Raw genomic sequence first — 14,237 nt, 5'->3', positions numbered from 1 at the left:
AGAAAGTGGTGAACAGTGTAATGCCATAGAGAGGACTGATAAAGGAGGACTGAAAGCTGCCCCTTGGACTTGGATTTTAAGTGTACGTAGGGATCAATGATCTTATCTAATTCAGTTTAGTAAAGATGGGGGATTTACAGAAACTTTTCAGAGATTTCCTGAGTTTTGAGATCTCAACATTACATTTGAAACATCCCTGATGATCAGGTTTAATTATTTGCACTGCATTTCTTCCTAACATAGTCTCCTGAGTTCTATTGATACAATTGAGGATTTCAATAAAGAGAGATAAGTGTCACACTTTTACTTTCCTTCAAAATCTTGGAAAAAAGAATATGATTAGCTAATTTATAACATAGGTGCCTTTGCAAAATGTGAAATATAAGGTCATTTAAATTATGGAATAATTCAGAGCCCTGTTTAATTTAATTCTATGGACCATTAATTTCCCATCTTTGCTGACAGTATTAATGACCAAATGATATATTCAGAGTTCAAAATCAGAGTCAAGCTCTGAGTAGTAGAGGAGTTTTTTTGAAACTCTTTATAGATTACCTTAGTTAATTTTAGATGCTGACCATATAGTGGTTCATATATTAACTTCCATGATATGTCTCATTAGAAAAAGGATGATCATAGGAGTTTTCCTATGGGAAAATTTTTAAAAATTTAAACCCTACTTTGAAAAAGATATTGGTGTCTTGCCGGGCACGGTGGCTCGAGCCTGTAATCCCAGCACTTTGGGAGGCCGAGGCGGGCGGATCACCTGAGGTCGGGAGTTGAAGACCAGCCTGACCAACATGGAGAAACCCCGTCTCTACTAAAAATACAAAATTAGCTGGGATGGTGGCGTGTGCCTGTAATCTCAGCTACTCGGGAGGCTGAGGCAGGAGAATCGCTTGAACCCAGGAGGCAGAGGTTGCGGTGAACCGAGATCGCGCCAATGCACTCCAGCCTGGGCAAAAAGAGCAAAACTCTGTCTCCAAAAAAAAAAAAAAAAGGAAACTAGTGTCTTTATAAATGATTTAGACTGGAATAGATGTTCTATAGCAGTTAGCTAACATTTTTCATAGCTATAAATCAGAAAATATTTATATATTACAACTTACTGTTAAGAGCCCTAGTATAGCATTTTAGATTACTTTTTATGTACTTTTAGCCTGCAAACAAAGTCCCCTTCCTTTATAACCTTTTTTGCTTGACATCTGAAATAAAACACTGGCTTCTAGTTCTGTTTTCTCCCTTAACAGGATGTATTACAGAGATTTATTAATTTTATCAGTTTTGGAAACTCAAAGAAACTTACAGGCAAATGCTTACTTGAAAAATTGCCTAAAGACTTTATATAGTATCCTTAATGAAACACAATAATTGTCAGTTGTCACAAGGCTGGTGTTGCTGACAAATGCTTGTACATAATAATACAGTCTTCCTAACAGCAGCAGTTTCATAAGAGTCTTAAAGTTTCTAGAAGCAACTTACGTTTAAAAATATCTGATTAGGTCTTCCTCATGTAACCTCTCATTACAGATCCATGGAGACATAAAAAGATGAAAACTTACAATAAATGTGGGGAAACTAATATCTATAGTTAACCTATTTCTGTAATCTGAAATGAATTTCAGCTTATAAGGAAAATGGAAATGGATTTTTAAAATGCAGTTTTCAACTTGCTAATTCTTGCTATTGTGCCTGAAAATTTCAGGTGGGAAAACATTTTGCTTTCTTATCCACTATCTTAACACCTGGTACAAAAATGCAGAACTTTTTTCACTCTTCACTTCCACCTACAGAAACTGACCTTTCATTCATATTGTATAGCTATTCAAATTTATTAGTATGAAGATATTTATTACAGCATTTTTAAAACAGGGAGGCTGGGCGCAGTGGTTCACACTTGTAATCCCAGCACTTTGGGAGGCCAAGACGGGCAGATCACTTGAGGTCAGTAGTTCAAGAGCAGCCTGCCCAATATGGTGAAACCCTATTTCTATTAAAAATAATTAAAAAAAAAATCAGCTGGACATGGTGGTGTGCACCTGTATTCCCGTCTACTTAGGAGGCTGAGGCAGGAGAATCGCTTGAACCCAGGAGGCAAAGGTTGCGGTGAGCCAAGATTGTGCCACTGCACTCCAGCCTGGGCAGCCGAGTGAGACTCCGTCTCTAAATAAATAAATAAACAAACAAACAAAACAGGGAAAACTAGAAAGAATATAAATGTTCATCAGGAAGATACTGATTAAATAAGTTGGTTCATTATATACTGCTTTGTACACAGTAACTATTGATATAATTCTCTATATATTAAAGAAACCGGATATATTCTTTTTTTTTTTTTTTTTTTGAGATGGAGTCTCGCTCTGTCGCCCAGGCTGGAGTGCTTTGGCGCGATCTCCACTTACTGCAAGCTCCGCCTCCTGGGTTCACGCCATCTCTTGCCTCAGCCTCCCGTGTAGCTGGGACTACAGGCGCCCGCCACTGCGCCCGGCTAATTTTTGTATTTTTAGTAGAGACGGGGTTTCACCGTGTTAGTCAGGATGGTCTCGATCTCCTGACCTCGTGATCCGCCCGTCTTGGCCTCCCAAAGTGCTGGGACTACAGGCGTGAGCCACCGTGCCCGGCCAAGAAACCGGATATATTCTTAAATTAAATAGACATGTTGTAGGACTTTATATGTAGTTTGATCCCATTGGTGTAAAATAGTGGAAAAACTCCTTAAATGTGCACAGAGAAAAAAATCATTCTTTGTTGTTTGTTTCTTGAGACAGAGTCTCACTCTCACTCACCCAGGCTGGAGTGCAGTGGCACGATTATGACTCACTGCAGCCTCAACCTCCAGGGCTCAAGCAATCGTCCCATCTCAGCCACCCAAGTAGCTGGGACCACAGGCGCCTGCGACCACACTTGGCTGATTTATTGTGTTTTCTTATAGAGATGGGCTCTCCCTATGTTGCCCAGGTTGGTCTCGAACTCCTGGACTCAAGTAATCCTCTCACCTCAGTCTCCCAAAGTGCTGGGATTATAGGTGTGAGCCACAGCGCCCTGCCAAAATCATTCTTATTGGTGGTTGTTTGTGGGTAATAAAGTTGAAAGGAGAAGCGAGAGAACATTGTTTTTACTTTTTGCTTTATATACTTTACAGTATTTTGTTTTCTAAGAGACTTTTATTATTTTGATAATTGAAAAGGAAAGAAACATAAGTTCTCTGTGATTCCCTTCCCTGAATCCATGCTTGTTACTATTTCCCTCCCACTTTGCCTCTGGGTTGGGCTAATAGATTTGCTTTGGCCGGTGGGACAGTTGCAAACATGATCCAAATACTTGAAAAATGCACATTAGAGCTCGCCTTCTCTTCTGCTGCTCTTAAAACTTGTAACCAAGCCCCATATAAACAAACCCAACCTGGTCCTGGACATTTGAGAGAAGCCACAGACCACTAGCTGTCTGAGTTGCTTGAGTGAGATCTGACTGAGACTGGCAGAACTGTCCAACTGAACTCAGCTGTAATTGCCTACCCACAGAATGATTAGCAACTACATGGTCTTTGTTTTAAGCTTCTTGAGTTTTGAGGTGGCTTGTTATGCAGCAAAAGTTAATCGATAAAGTCTCCAGTGGTGAGATCAGCGCTTGCCCTTCTGCATTTTTACTGCTTTATGAGATACCTAGACTGCTATTTCTTTCTTTTCCTTTTTCTTTTTTTTTTTTTGAGACAGAGTCCAGCTCTGTTGCCAGGCTGGAGTGCAGTGGCGTGATCTCGACTCACTACAACCTCCACCTCCCGGGTTCAAACGATTCTCCTGCCTCTGCCTCCCAAGTAGCTGGGAGGCAGTAGCTCTGAGTAGCTACAGATGCGTGCCACTACACCCAGCTAATTTTTTTGTATTTTTAGTAGAGATGGGGTTTCACCATGTTGGCCAGAATGGTCTGCTCTCTTGACCTCGTGATCTGCTCACCTTGGCCTCCGAAAGTGCTGGGATTACAGGTGTGAGCCACCGTGCCCGGCCCCAGTTTGCTATTTCTAAAAATTAAGCAGAATGTAAGAGGGGGAGGAAATATTGTCACTGTCACAATGTACATACTGAGAACTATGAAACCAATGAGTAAAGATCAATTGGCTGGGTATAATAAACTTTCAGAAGATTGTCTTCTGTAGTAAAATGCCACAGATCATGGCTTCTGTGAAAGTGCATAAAACTATAAGGAGAGAACAGGCTAAGGTTAAATAAAGCAAGAAAGATGTTCAGGAGAGCAAAAATGCAGTATCAGGATTAAAATTCATATCAAAGACAATAGAGTAAAACTGATACTTAGACAAGATGCTGTGCCTCAGTGTGATGTGACCTCAGACTAATCCTACTGATGCTTCAAAACATTTAGCTAGCGATATTCAGGAGGAACTGGAGATGATCTCTCAGTATCCTGAGAAAATGATAAATACAAAGTCAAGAGAATGAAGATGATACAACTAAAGAAGTACCAATATTTTTGATGGAGAAATCAGAAAAGTTGCAATAGAAAAAATAAAGATGAAATTTTAAAAAACATTCTACAGCATTTGGAAAACATCTAGGTAAGCAGATCAAGAGGACATATTCAGAAAACATGCTGGTTTGAGGGAAAAATTATTTGGAGACACACAGCTGCTGGCCAAGAAATAGCTCAAAAGGAAATCGTAAATTAGATGTCATGGTATTACAGGCTTGGTGAACTACCGATGTGCACTGCACCCAGTTTATCTCAAGAAAAACATTTTAACAAAACGTAGAAGCTTGAGCTAGCCACACTGATAGGCCTTGTTTTGTGGCCTTCTCAATGATGCTTTAAAAGGAAACAGTTCCATTTGAATTATTCCTTTTCTTTTTTTGAGGTGGAGTCTTGTTGGACTGCAGTGGCGCAATCATGGCTCACTGCAGCTTTGACCTCCTAGACTCAATTGATCCTCCCATCTCAGCTCCACGAGTAGCTAGCAGTACAGGCCTGTGCCACCATGCCTGGCTGATTTCTGTATTTTTTATAGAGACAGGGTTTTGCCATAATGCCCAGGCTGGGCATGCCCAGGCTCAAGTGATCTGCCTGCCTTGGCCCCTCAAAGTGCTGGGATTGCAGGCATGAGCCACTGCACTGACCTGTTATTTCTTATTTTGATGGCCCCAAAACATGGGCACAAGAAATTCTTTTTTTATTTTTCTCCTGAGATGGAGTTTCACTCTCCAGGCTGGAGTGCAGTGGCACAATCTTGGCTCATTGCAACCTCTGCGTCCCAGGTTCAAGCAATTCTCCTGCCTCAGCCTCCAAAGTAGCTGGGATTACAGGCGCCCGCCACCACACCCGGCTAATTTTTTGTGTTTTTAGTAGAGACAAGTTGTCACCATGTTGGCCAGGCTGGTCTCAAATTCCTGACCTCAAATGATCCACCCGCCTCGGTCTCCCAATGTGCTGGTATTACAGGCTTGAGCCACTGCACGTGGCCAAGAAATTCTTCTATAAAACCCTTTCCTTCAGGCAATTAGATCACTAATAGTCTTAGCCAATGAAACAGAAATATAATTTCCTTATTTAAGGTGACAAATATGACCAGGAAACAGTCTGGCAAGAAATACACTAAAATATTAAATGGAAATTGGTAGATCATGGGATTGTTCTTTTTCATCTTGTACTTTTTTTTCTTTTTTTTTGTAGGGACAGAATCTTACTATATTGCCCAGGCTGGTCTTGACCTCCTTGGCTCAAATGATACTCTCACTTCAGCCTCCCAAGGAACTGGGACCGTAGGCATGTAGTCCCACCAGGCCTGGCTAATGTGTGTGTGTGTGTGTGTGTGTTTAATGAGACAGAAGTTTTGCTCTTATTGCCCAGGGCTGGAGTGCAGTGGTGCGGTCTTCGCTCACTGCAACTCTGCTTCCCAGGTTCAAGCGATTCTCCTGCCTCAGCCTCCTAAGTAGCTGGGATTACAGGCACCTGCTACCACACCCAGCTAATTTTTGTCTTTTTAGTAGAGACAGGGTTTCACCATATTGGCCAGGATGGTCTGGAACTCCTGACCTCAGGTGATCAGCATGCCTCGGCCTCCCAAAGTGCTGGGATTACTCAGGCATGAGTTAGTGTGCCTGGCCTGCCTGGATAATTTTTTAAAAAATGTTTTGAAGAGATAAAGTCTCTCCATGTTTCCCAATATGGTCTTGAACTTCTGGGTTCAAGTGCTCTTCCCGCCTTAGCCTCCCCAAGTGTTGAGACTGCAGGCATGAGCCATCATGCCCGGCTACTTTTTTCTTAATGTATTTATTTAAAACTTCTTTTTCAAAATAACATATCTATATGCATACATGCACAATTATATGCTTGTAAGAAAATAAAGGAGGACTTTCTCGGAATGAAGACCTAGGTTATTTGGAATAGAAGTGGAGACTTACTCTATACATACCTTTTGTGCTCTTTGAATTTTATACTATATGTATAAATTACCAATTCAAAAAATGAGTTAAAATATAACCTCATAATTAAAAACATGAGTTTTACAAGGTGAAATAATATAAAAGGGCTTACACTATGAAGTAGTATTGTCTAAAACATCCCTCTCACCTAGAGTCCTCATTGTTCAGAGGCAATCACTTTCGACTCTTTCTGATTTTAGTTTTTCTGGCATTTACTTTCATTTCTTAAGTATACTTTTATCACTCTTTCTTGATTTATTAATTTATACATTCTCCTTTGATATCCTGCCACAATAAATGAAAATTTCATTTACCTAAAAGCTACTCCTTTCCCTGCCCCATAGAAATAGTAGCAGGAAGGCCAGGCTTGGTGGCTCACGCCTGTCATCCCAGCACTTTGGGAGGTGGAGGCGGGCAGATCACGAGGTCAAGAGATCGAAACCACAGTGAAACCCCGTCTCTACTGAAAATACAAAAAAATTAGCTGGGCGCAGTGGCGGGCACCTGTAGTCCCAGCTACTCGGGAGGCTGAGGCAGGAGAGTGACGTGAACCTGGGAGGCAGAGCTTGCAGTGAGCCGAGATCGTGGCACTGCACTCCAGCGCCACTGCACTCGACAGAGCAAGGCTCCGTCTCAAAAAATAAAAATAATAGTAAGCAAACAAACAAATAAATAAAAGAAATAGTAGCAGGAATAAGAATACTAATAGCAACTAACATTTATTAGTGCTTACTTTATGCCAGGCCTCTTTCAAGTGATTCACACATACTATCTAATCCCCACCATACCCTCTGAATTTACGTTACCACTATTCTCGGTTTCCCCGTTATTCAATTTATTTTATTTATTTATTTTTAAGACAGGGACTCCCTTTGTTGCCCAGGCTGGAGTGCAGTGGTGCAATGATGGCTCATTGCAGCCTCAACCTTCTGAGCTGAAGCAGTCATCCCGCCTCAGCCCCCAGAGTAGCTGGGACTACAAGCATGCCCCTGGCTAATTTCTTTTTAAAGTAAAAACAAGTTTATTAGAGAAGTAAAGAAAGAAAAGAATGGCTACTCTGTAGGCAGAGCAGCCCCGAGGGCTGCTGGTTGGCTAATTTTTAAATTTTTTTGTAGAGACAGTGTCTCACTTTTTTGACCATGCTGGTCTCGAACTCCTGGCCTCAAATTATCCTCCTGACTTGGCCTCCCAAAGTGCTAGGATTGCAGGCTTGAGTCACTGTGCCTGGCGCATTATTCATTTTATTAATCATATTGTCAGCTACCGGCAGCACACTTTTTAAATGCTAATCATAGATGATAGTATTGTCTAATTTTTTTGTGTTTTTACTAGGTGCTGTATATTGTTCTTAGCTCCTTACCTCTATTAACTCACTAACTCTTGTCATCAAACCGATGGTCTAGGCTCTATTATTATTATTCCCATTTTATAAATGAGGAACTAAGGCATAAAGTTTACTCTGTGTATGATTGCGTAGACAATTAGTGGTACCAAGCCAGCCTGACTTCAAAACCCAGTCCTTTAACCCATCCATACACCGTATTGATGGTATCCCTTTGATTCCATTTTGTAAGGTAAATTTTCATTCCCACTACTTTCATCATCTTTTCTATTTTTTCTTTGTTTTCTTTGTTTTCTTTGTTTCCTTCCTTCCTTCCTTCCTTCCTTCCTTCCTTCCTTCCTTCCTTCCTTCCTTCCTTCCTTCTTCTCTTTTCTCTCTTTTCTTTTCTTTTCTTTTCTTTTCTTTTCTTTTCTTTTCTTTTCCTTTCTTTTCTTTTCTTTTCTTTTCTTTTCTTTTCTTTTCTTTTCTTTTCTTTCTTTTCTTTTCTTTCTTGATAGAGTCTCACTCTGTGGCCTAGGCTGGAGCACAGTGGTGTCATCACAGCTCACTGCAGCCCCAACTTCCTGGACTCTAACGATTCTCCTGCCTCAGCCTCCGAGTAACTGGGACCACAGGTGCATGCCACCACACCTGGCTATTTTCTTTCATTTTTGCTAGAGACAGGGGTCTCACTTTGTTGCCCTGGCTGGTCTTGGACTCCTGGGTTCAAGCAGTCCTCCCATCTCAGCCTCCCAAAGTGCTGGGATTACAAGCATGAGCCACCACACCCAGCCTTTCTTCTTTTCTCATGCTTAGTTTTGGTCAGTTATAACTTCATGTTTTTATTTCACAGAACATAAAATTTATTTACCATTCTATAATCATAGTTAAATATTTTGTGTTTGATCTATACATGGATTCTAAAAGTTGAAAACAGATAATAACATTTTGACATATAACTATGTAAATATTATACATAGCAAAGCCAGGAATTGAGAAATGATCTTCCCTTCTCTGTAGTTCCAGTGTATATCTCAAATGAGTTCATCCTTACATTCACATTCAGATGGATCACTCTTTTTTACACTATTTGTTTTGTGGGTTGGTTGGTTTGTTTTGAGACAGGTCTTGCTATGTTGCCCATCCTAGAGTACAGTGGCATGATCACAGCTCACTGCAGACTTGATCTTCAGGCTCGATGAATCCTCCCATCTCAGCCTCCTGAGTAACTGGGACTACAGGTGTGTGCCACTACACCTGGCTAATTTATTTTTTATTTTTTATTTTTATTTTTGTAGAGACTGTGTTTTGCCATGTTGTCCAGCCTGGACTCGAACTCCTAGGCTCAAGCTGTCTGCCTGCCTAGGCCGCCTAAAGTGCTGGGACTACAGACAGGAGCTGCTGTACCCTGCCCTGTTTTTCTTTTGTAAGCTCTCTGGGTTGAGTCCTTTCATATGTGGTTCCTTTCTCATGTTTTCCAGGTTCCAGCTTTCTTCACTCTTTTATATGGAAGGCATAGGCTGGACATTTGCAGTTTGCCCTTCCAGGTCTACTTTTTTGCTTCTTCTCCTACCCTGGGAGACTAACCTTTGTAGGCTGCTCCAACTGATACCTTTGCCCTCTGTCTTCCAGTTGGGCTCTACCAATGGAAAGGGTCAGCAGGAAGTTGGAGGGCAGGAGTAGAGTGAGCACAGATGTGGATTTCGCCAGCTCCCTCCCTTAAGTTTTGGGGACTGCCCCTTCCCCCTGCTGCACCAGGCCTAAGGGATAGTAACTTAGCCACAGGTCCTTCAAGTTTTCCTTGTTGGTTTCCCTTGACTCTGTTCACATCTTTGTAGCCTCTTTGTTAAACTCTTCCCAGTGACCCACTTGGTGTGTCATCTTTTTCCCGCCAGGATTTTGATTAGTAGGAAGTAATAATATTGATATTTCTTCATCTAATAATGATATTTCTTCATCAAGTGTTGTTCTTTCAGAAGTTTCTTGAAATCTCTCATCTACTGATTGCCTCCCTCTCTTTATTTCTGTATGGAGCCTCGAGAGAGAAGATAAAATTACATGCTCAGTCCATCATGTATTGCTTTTTAAATTATATTACTCTTTTTAAAAAGAACATCTTTATTGGGGTATTCAAATATCTTACAAGTTACCTTTAGGAAGTATACAACTCAGTGGTTTTTGGTATCCTCACAGGTTATGTGCAGTCAATTTTAGAACACAGTTTAGTCACTACAGTCAATTTTAGAACATTCATTATCCCCAAAAGAACCCTGTACCCATTAGCAGTTATTATCTTTACTTTTTAAATGTGGGAAATAAACCTACATAAAAGGACCAGAAAAACGTGATGCTCTTGAGCTGTATAAACTGACTCCAGCCTACCTGTTATGCCTTATTTTCTTTGTTGTTGTTGTTGTTATGCCTTATTTTCTACTAGTTCCCATAATACATCATTTATTTAATTCAGGCTATTTTCCTACTTGTGCTACAAAGTGTTATTAACTTATAATTGTCAGTTTTCTAGACTCCTTATTACTTTTATTCAGTGTCATGTAATTTAGTACTTATTTGCAGTTTTTTCTACATATGTGATCATATTTTCTGTCTATTAAACCAATGATCCTATTAATTGAATAGATCACTTTTCACATTACTTTATATGGCCTTCATAATTCTTAGCACTTGATAGAATAATATTAGTAGACTGGGTGCAGTGGCTCATAACCTGTAATCCCAATACTTCGGGAGGCCAAGGTGGGTGGATCACCTGAGGTCAGGAGTTCAAGACCAGCCTGGCCAACATGGTGAAACCCCTTCTCTACTTAAAAAATACAAAAATTAATCGGGCATGGTGATGGGCACCTGTAATCCCAGCTACTTTGGAGGCTGAGGTAGGAGAATTGCTTGAACCCAGGAGGCGGAGGTTGCAGTGAGCTGAGATAGCACCACTGCACTCCAGCCTGCGCAACAGAGTGAGACTCCATCTCAAAAAACAAACAAAAAAAGCATAATACTAGTAATCAGGTTTTCTTCTTCCATTGAGTGTCTTCACAATACACCTTGCCTAACAGCAAGGTAGGTAACACCAATAGCAAGATATCCCGATGGTGCAAAAGGAAAGCTACCCAGAGGCTGGGCATGGTGGCTCACGCCTGTAATCCCAGCACTTTAGGAGGCTGAGGCAGGTGGATCACCTAAGGTCAGGAGTTCAAGACCAGCCTGACCAACATGGCGAAACCCTGTCTCTACTAAAAATACAAAAATTAGCCCTGCATGGTGGCATGTGCTTGTAGTCCCAGCTACTCAGAAGGCTGTGGCAGGAGAATCACTTGAACCCAGGAAGTGGAGGTTGCAGTGAGCTGAGATCATGCCATTGCACTCCAGCCTAGTGACAGATAGAGACTCCGTCTCAAAAAATAAATAAATAAAATAAAATTCATTTTACTACTGAACATTTGAGTGTTTTCTCTGTTTTAAATATTTCTGTAGACGTTTTAGTTATAGGGATCAATATAAATACAGCCTGTACTTCTTTTCTTAATTGAAAATAGTGCTAGTGGTGGTCGTAGGGGTACTGATTTAGACAGAGTTGAATTAGCACAACAAAGGTAGACAGAAAAACTCAGAGGAAGGGGTAGGGGTCCCAGAAAGAAAAACATGTATTTTACCTGATAACCCTAAATAGAAGAGACTGGCTCTAAATTGTTCATCTGTGAATCTGCTGATGGTACCTAGGGGTCATTGTACTGTTCTCTCTACTTTTGTGTATGTTTGAAATTTTCCATCATAAAAAAATTAAAAGATATAACTTTAAAAATCGATACCTTTCACAAAAACAATGAAAATTTGAGACCTTACAGTAATATGAACCAGGAAATATAGGACCTTTATGGAAAGAGTTAAAAATGTATTTAATGACAATGTTTGTACCATAAATGGAAAGAAATGCTATTGACAAAATTAGAAAAAATACAAATTCCCCAAATTGATCTCTAGATTTATTCACTTACCACTAAATTCAATGAATGTGTTGCTCCTTTTTTTTTTTAAAAAAGTAACTTCAATAGTACAAATCTTGTGAAATGTAGTTGACTCTTTATAATTTGATTCAAGTTAGCTCCATGTACCAATAGCCATACCCTAAATTCTTTGAGACACGTCTGTCTTCTAGACTTCATTAGAGATACCTTGAGTTTATCATGTTTCTACAAGACAGCCAAATTCTTAAATACCTTTCCCGAATCTATTTTGTCCCACTGAAGAAAGGTACTTGGTGCCATCTTCATCTGTTCAGACTTTAATGAAGAAGTTTTGCCCTTGAAAATGAGGCTGAATTGTAATTGGCATTTATGGGTGGCATTTCTCAATTATATCTTTTACAGTTATGCATTAGTAATTGTTGTATCGTTCAGTCTTGTAAGTTCTTGAATTTCTGAATTTTCTCTTTTTCTTTTCAACTCTGCTTGCAGCTAATTCTTTTCTGAGTTCATCTTTTTCTCCCAGTATTTTAAGTGTAGCCAATAGCATCCAGGGCTAGCAACATACTGTTTCCCAACCTCTGTGTATAAATCAGCAAGTTCATTAATCATATTATTGGCTTTCTCAGTTTTCTCCGGCAAATGCAGTGTTACCATTGCATTAGATAGGTCATCATTGTTTCCAGCCTTCAGTAACAGTTACTTGCTACTCAGTCGCAGTTGCAGGTGTCACGTATGTTACATGTTTGTTATGGCAATAACCTACTCCTGTTAACAGTTTCTGGACTAGCTTTTCCTAAGTAAGGCTGCTGTAACAACCCTCACATTGTAGTGCCTTCCTACAGTAGAGATGTATTTCTAGCTCCCATGTTAGCTACAAGTTGTCTGTGGTTTGGGGGCTCTGTTAAATGTGTCTTAGTGTTCCAGGCTGAGGAACAGCCCTGTCTTTGTCTTAGGTCAGAGGGAAAATTGAAAATGCCGAAACACTCAGTGCTCTTCATCTTCTCGTAAGATATGATATAAATAACTTACAATTATATTTCATTAGCCAAAGTAAGTTAATATGGCCAGGCCCAATGTTTGTATGGTGGGGAGTATTTGCCTCTCAAAGACTGTGCTATAGGCTGGGCGCGGTGGCTCAAGCCTGTAATCCCAGGACTTTGGGAGGCCGAGACGGGCGGATCACGAAGTCAGGAGATCGAAATCATCCTGTCTAACACGGTGAAACCCCGTCTCTACTAAAAAATACAAAAAACTAGCCGGGCGAGCTGGCGGGCGCCTGTAGTCCCAGCTGCTCGGGAGGCTGAGGCAGGAGAATGGCGTGAACCCGGGAGGTGGAGCTTGCAGTGAGCCGAGATCGCGCCACTGCACTCCAGGCTGGGTGACAGAGCGAGACTCCGTCTCAAAAAAAAGACTGTGCGATAAGTCACCAGGTTCAAGGACAGGGATGTATATTTATCTTATAGGGAGAGGGTAGAATAGTGTAGAACAGTAATACCATCTACATATCCATTTCTAGGTATATTTTCTAAAGCAGTGTTTTTCAAACATCCAGCTGAGTTCTTAGCTGAAGATAAACATTTGGAAGTTGTCAGTATATAAGTGAGTATGAATAAGATCACCCAGGGAGAGGGAAGAGAGTACCAGAAACCTCATGGGAGAGGCATCTGCAAAGAACACTAAGAACAACCTGTCAGAAGTAGGGAGGAGAATAGGAAAAGAGCATGTCCTGGACCCTAGTTATGGAATTATTTCTGCTCCAAAAAGTGTAACTTTTTTTTTAAGAAAGGAAAGCCTGAATGCAAGCATTTTACATCTATCTGGTTTGTACCATCACAAGACTTAATTTCCAAATAGCGTAAGAAGTTTAATATTAATATATACTCGTTTACTATTACAGAGATTTGCCACAATATGGACAGAAGCAGTGGCAGTCCTATTTTGGAAGAACTTTTGATGTTTACACCAAACTCTGGAAGTTCCAGCAGCAGCATCGGTAAATGAATTTCATAGTTAAAGGAGAGCGAAGGCCTGTTTTGTGTTAGTCACAGTTTTTATCTTCACTACTTCAGTGCTTTTTATCTTGGTGCTTTTTCTTTTTTTTCACCACAGCAAAGGTAAATCTTGGTGCTTTTAAAATAACGTATTTCATCTTTATAACCCAAATAAAAACAAATTTATTTCTTTCCTATTTATGTAAGATTTTAAAATGTATGGCGAGGCATGGTGGCTCATGCTTGTAAACCCAGCATTTTGGGAGGCCAAGGTGGGAGGATTGCTTGAGCTCAGGAGTTTGAGACCAGCCTGGGCAGCATGGCTAAATCCTATCTCTACAAAAATTAGCCAGGTGTGGTGGTGCGCAGCTGTAATCCCAGCTACTCAGGAGGCCGTGGCACGAAAATCACTTGAACCCTGAAGGGGGAGGTTTCAGTGAGCTGAGATTGCGTCACTGCACTCCAGCTTGGGCAACAGAGAGAGACCCTGTCTCAAAAAAATAAATAAATAAAT

General features: G+C 40.6%; 1 protein-coding gene across 3 annotated transcripts in view; it reads left to right on the top strand.

Moving 5' to 3' along the window:
* Nucleotides 1-14,237, top strand: part of SCAI (suppressor of cancer cell invasion) — a 196,656-nt gene that overhangs the window by 103,695 nt on the left and 78,724 nt on the right. For all 3 annotated transcript variants that reach the window (XR_012094879.1, XM_008006257.3, XM_037994006.2), the window contains one exon: nt 13,630-13,725. Coding sequence is in view for 2 of the 3 variants with exons in the window: in XM_008006257.3 (XP_008004448.1) it covers nt 13,630-13,725 (96 nt within the window). In the remaining variant the exon portion in view is untranslated. The remainder of the gene's footprint in view (nt 1-13,629; nt 13,726-14,237) is intronic.

The sequence above is a fragment of the Chlorocebus sabaeus genome, chromosome 12 (assembly GCF_047675955.1).
Source record: "Chlorocebus sabaeus isolate Y175 chromosome 12, mChlSab1.0.hap1, whole genome shotgun sequence".
NCBI lineage: Eukaryota > Metazoa > Chordata > Mammalia > Primates > Cercopithecidae > Chlorocebus > Chlorocebus sabaeus.
The sequence above is the reverse complement of the archived record's forward strand: the minus strand, read 5'-3'. Positions and strand labels throughout refer to the sequence as shown.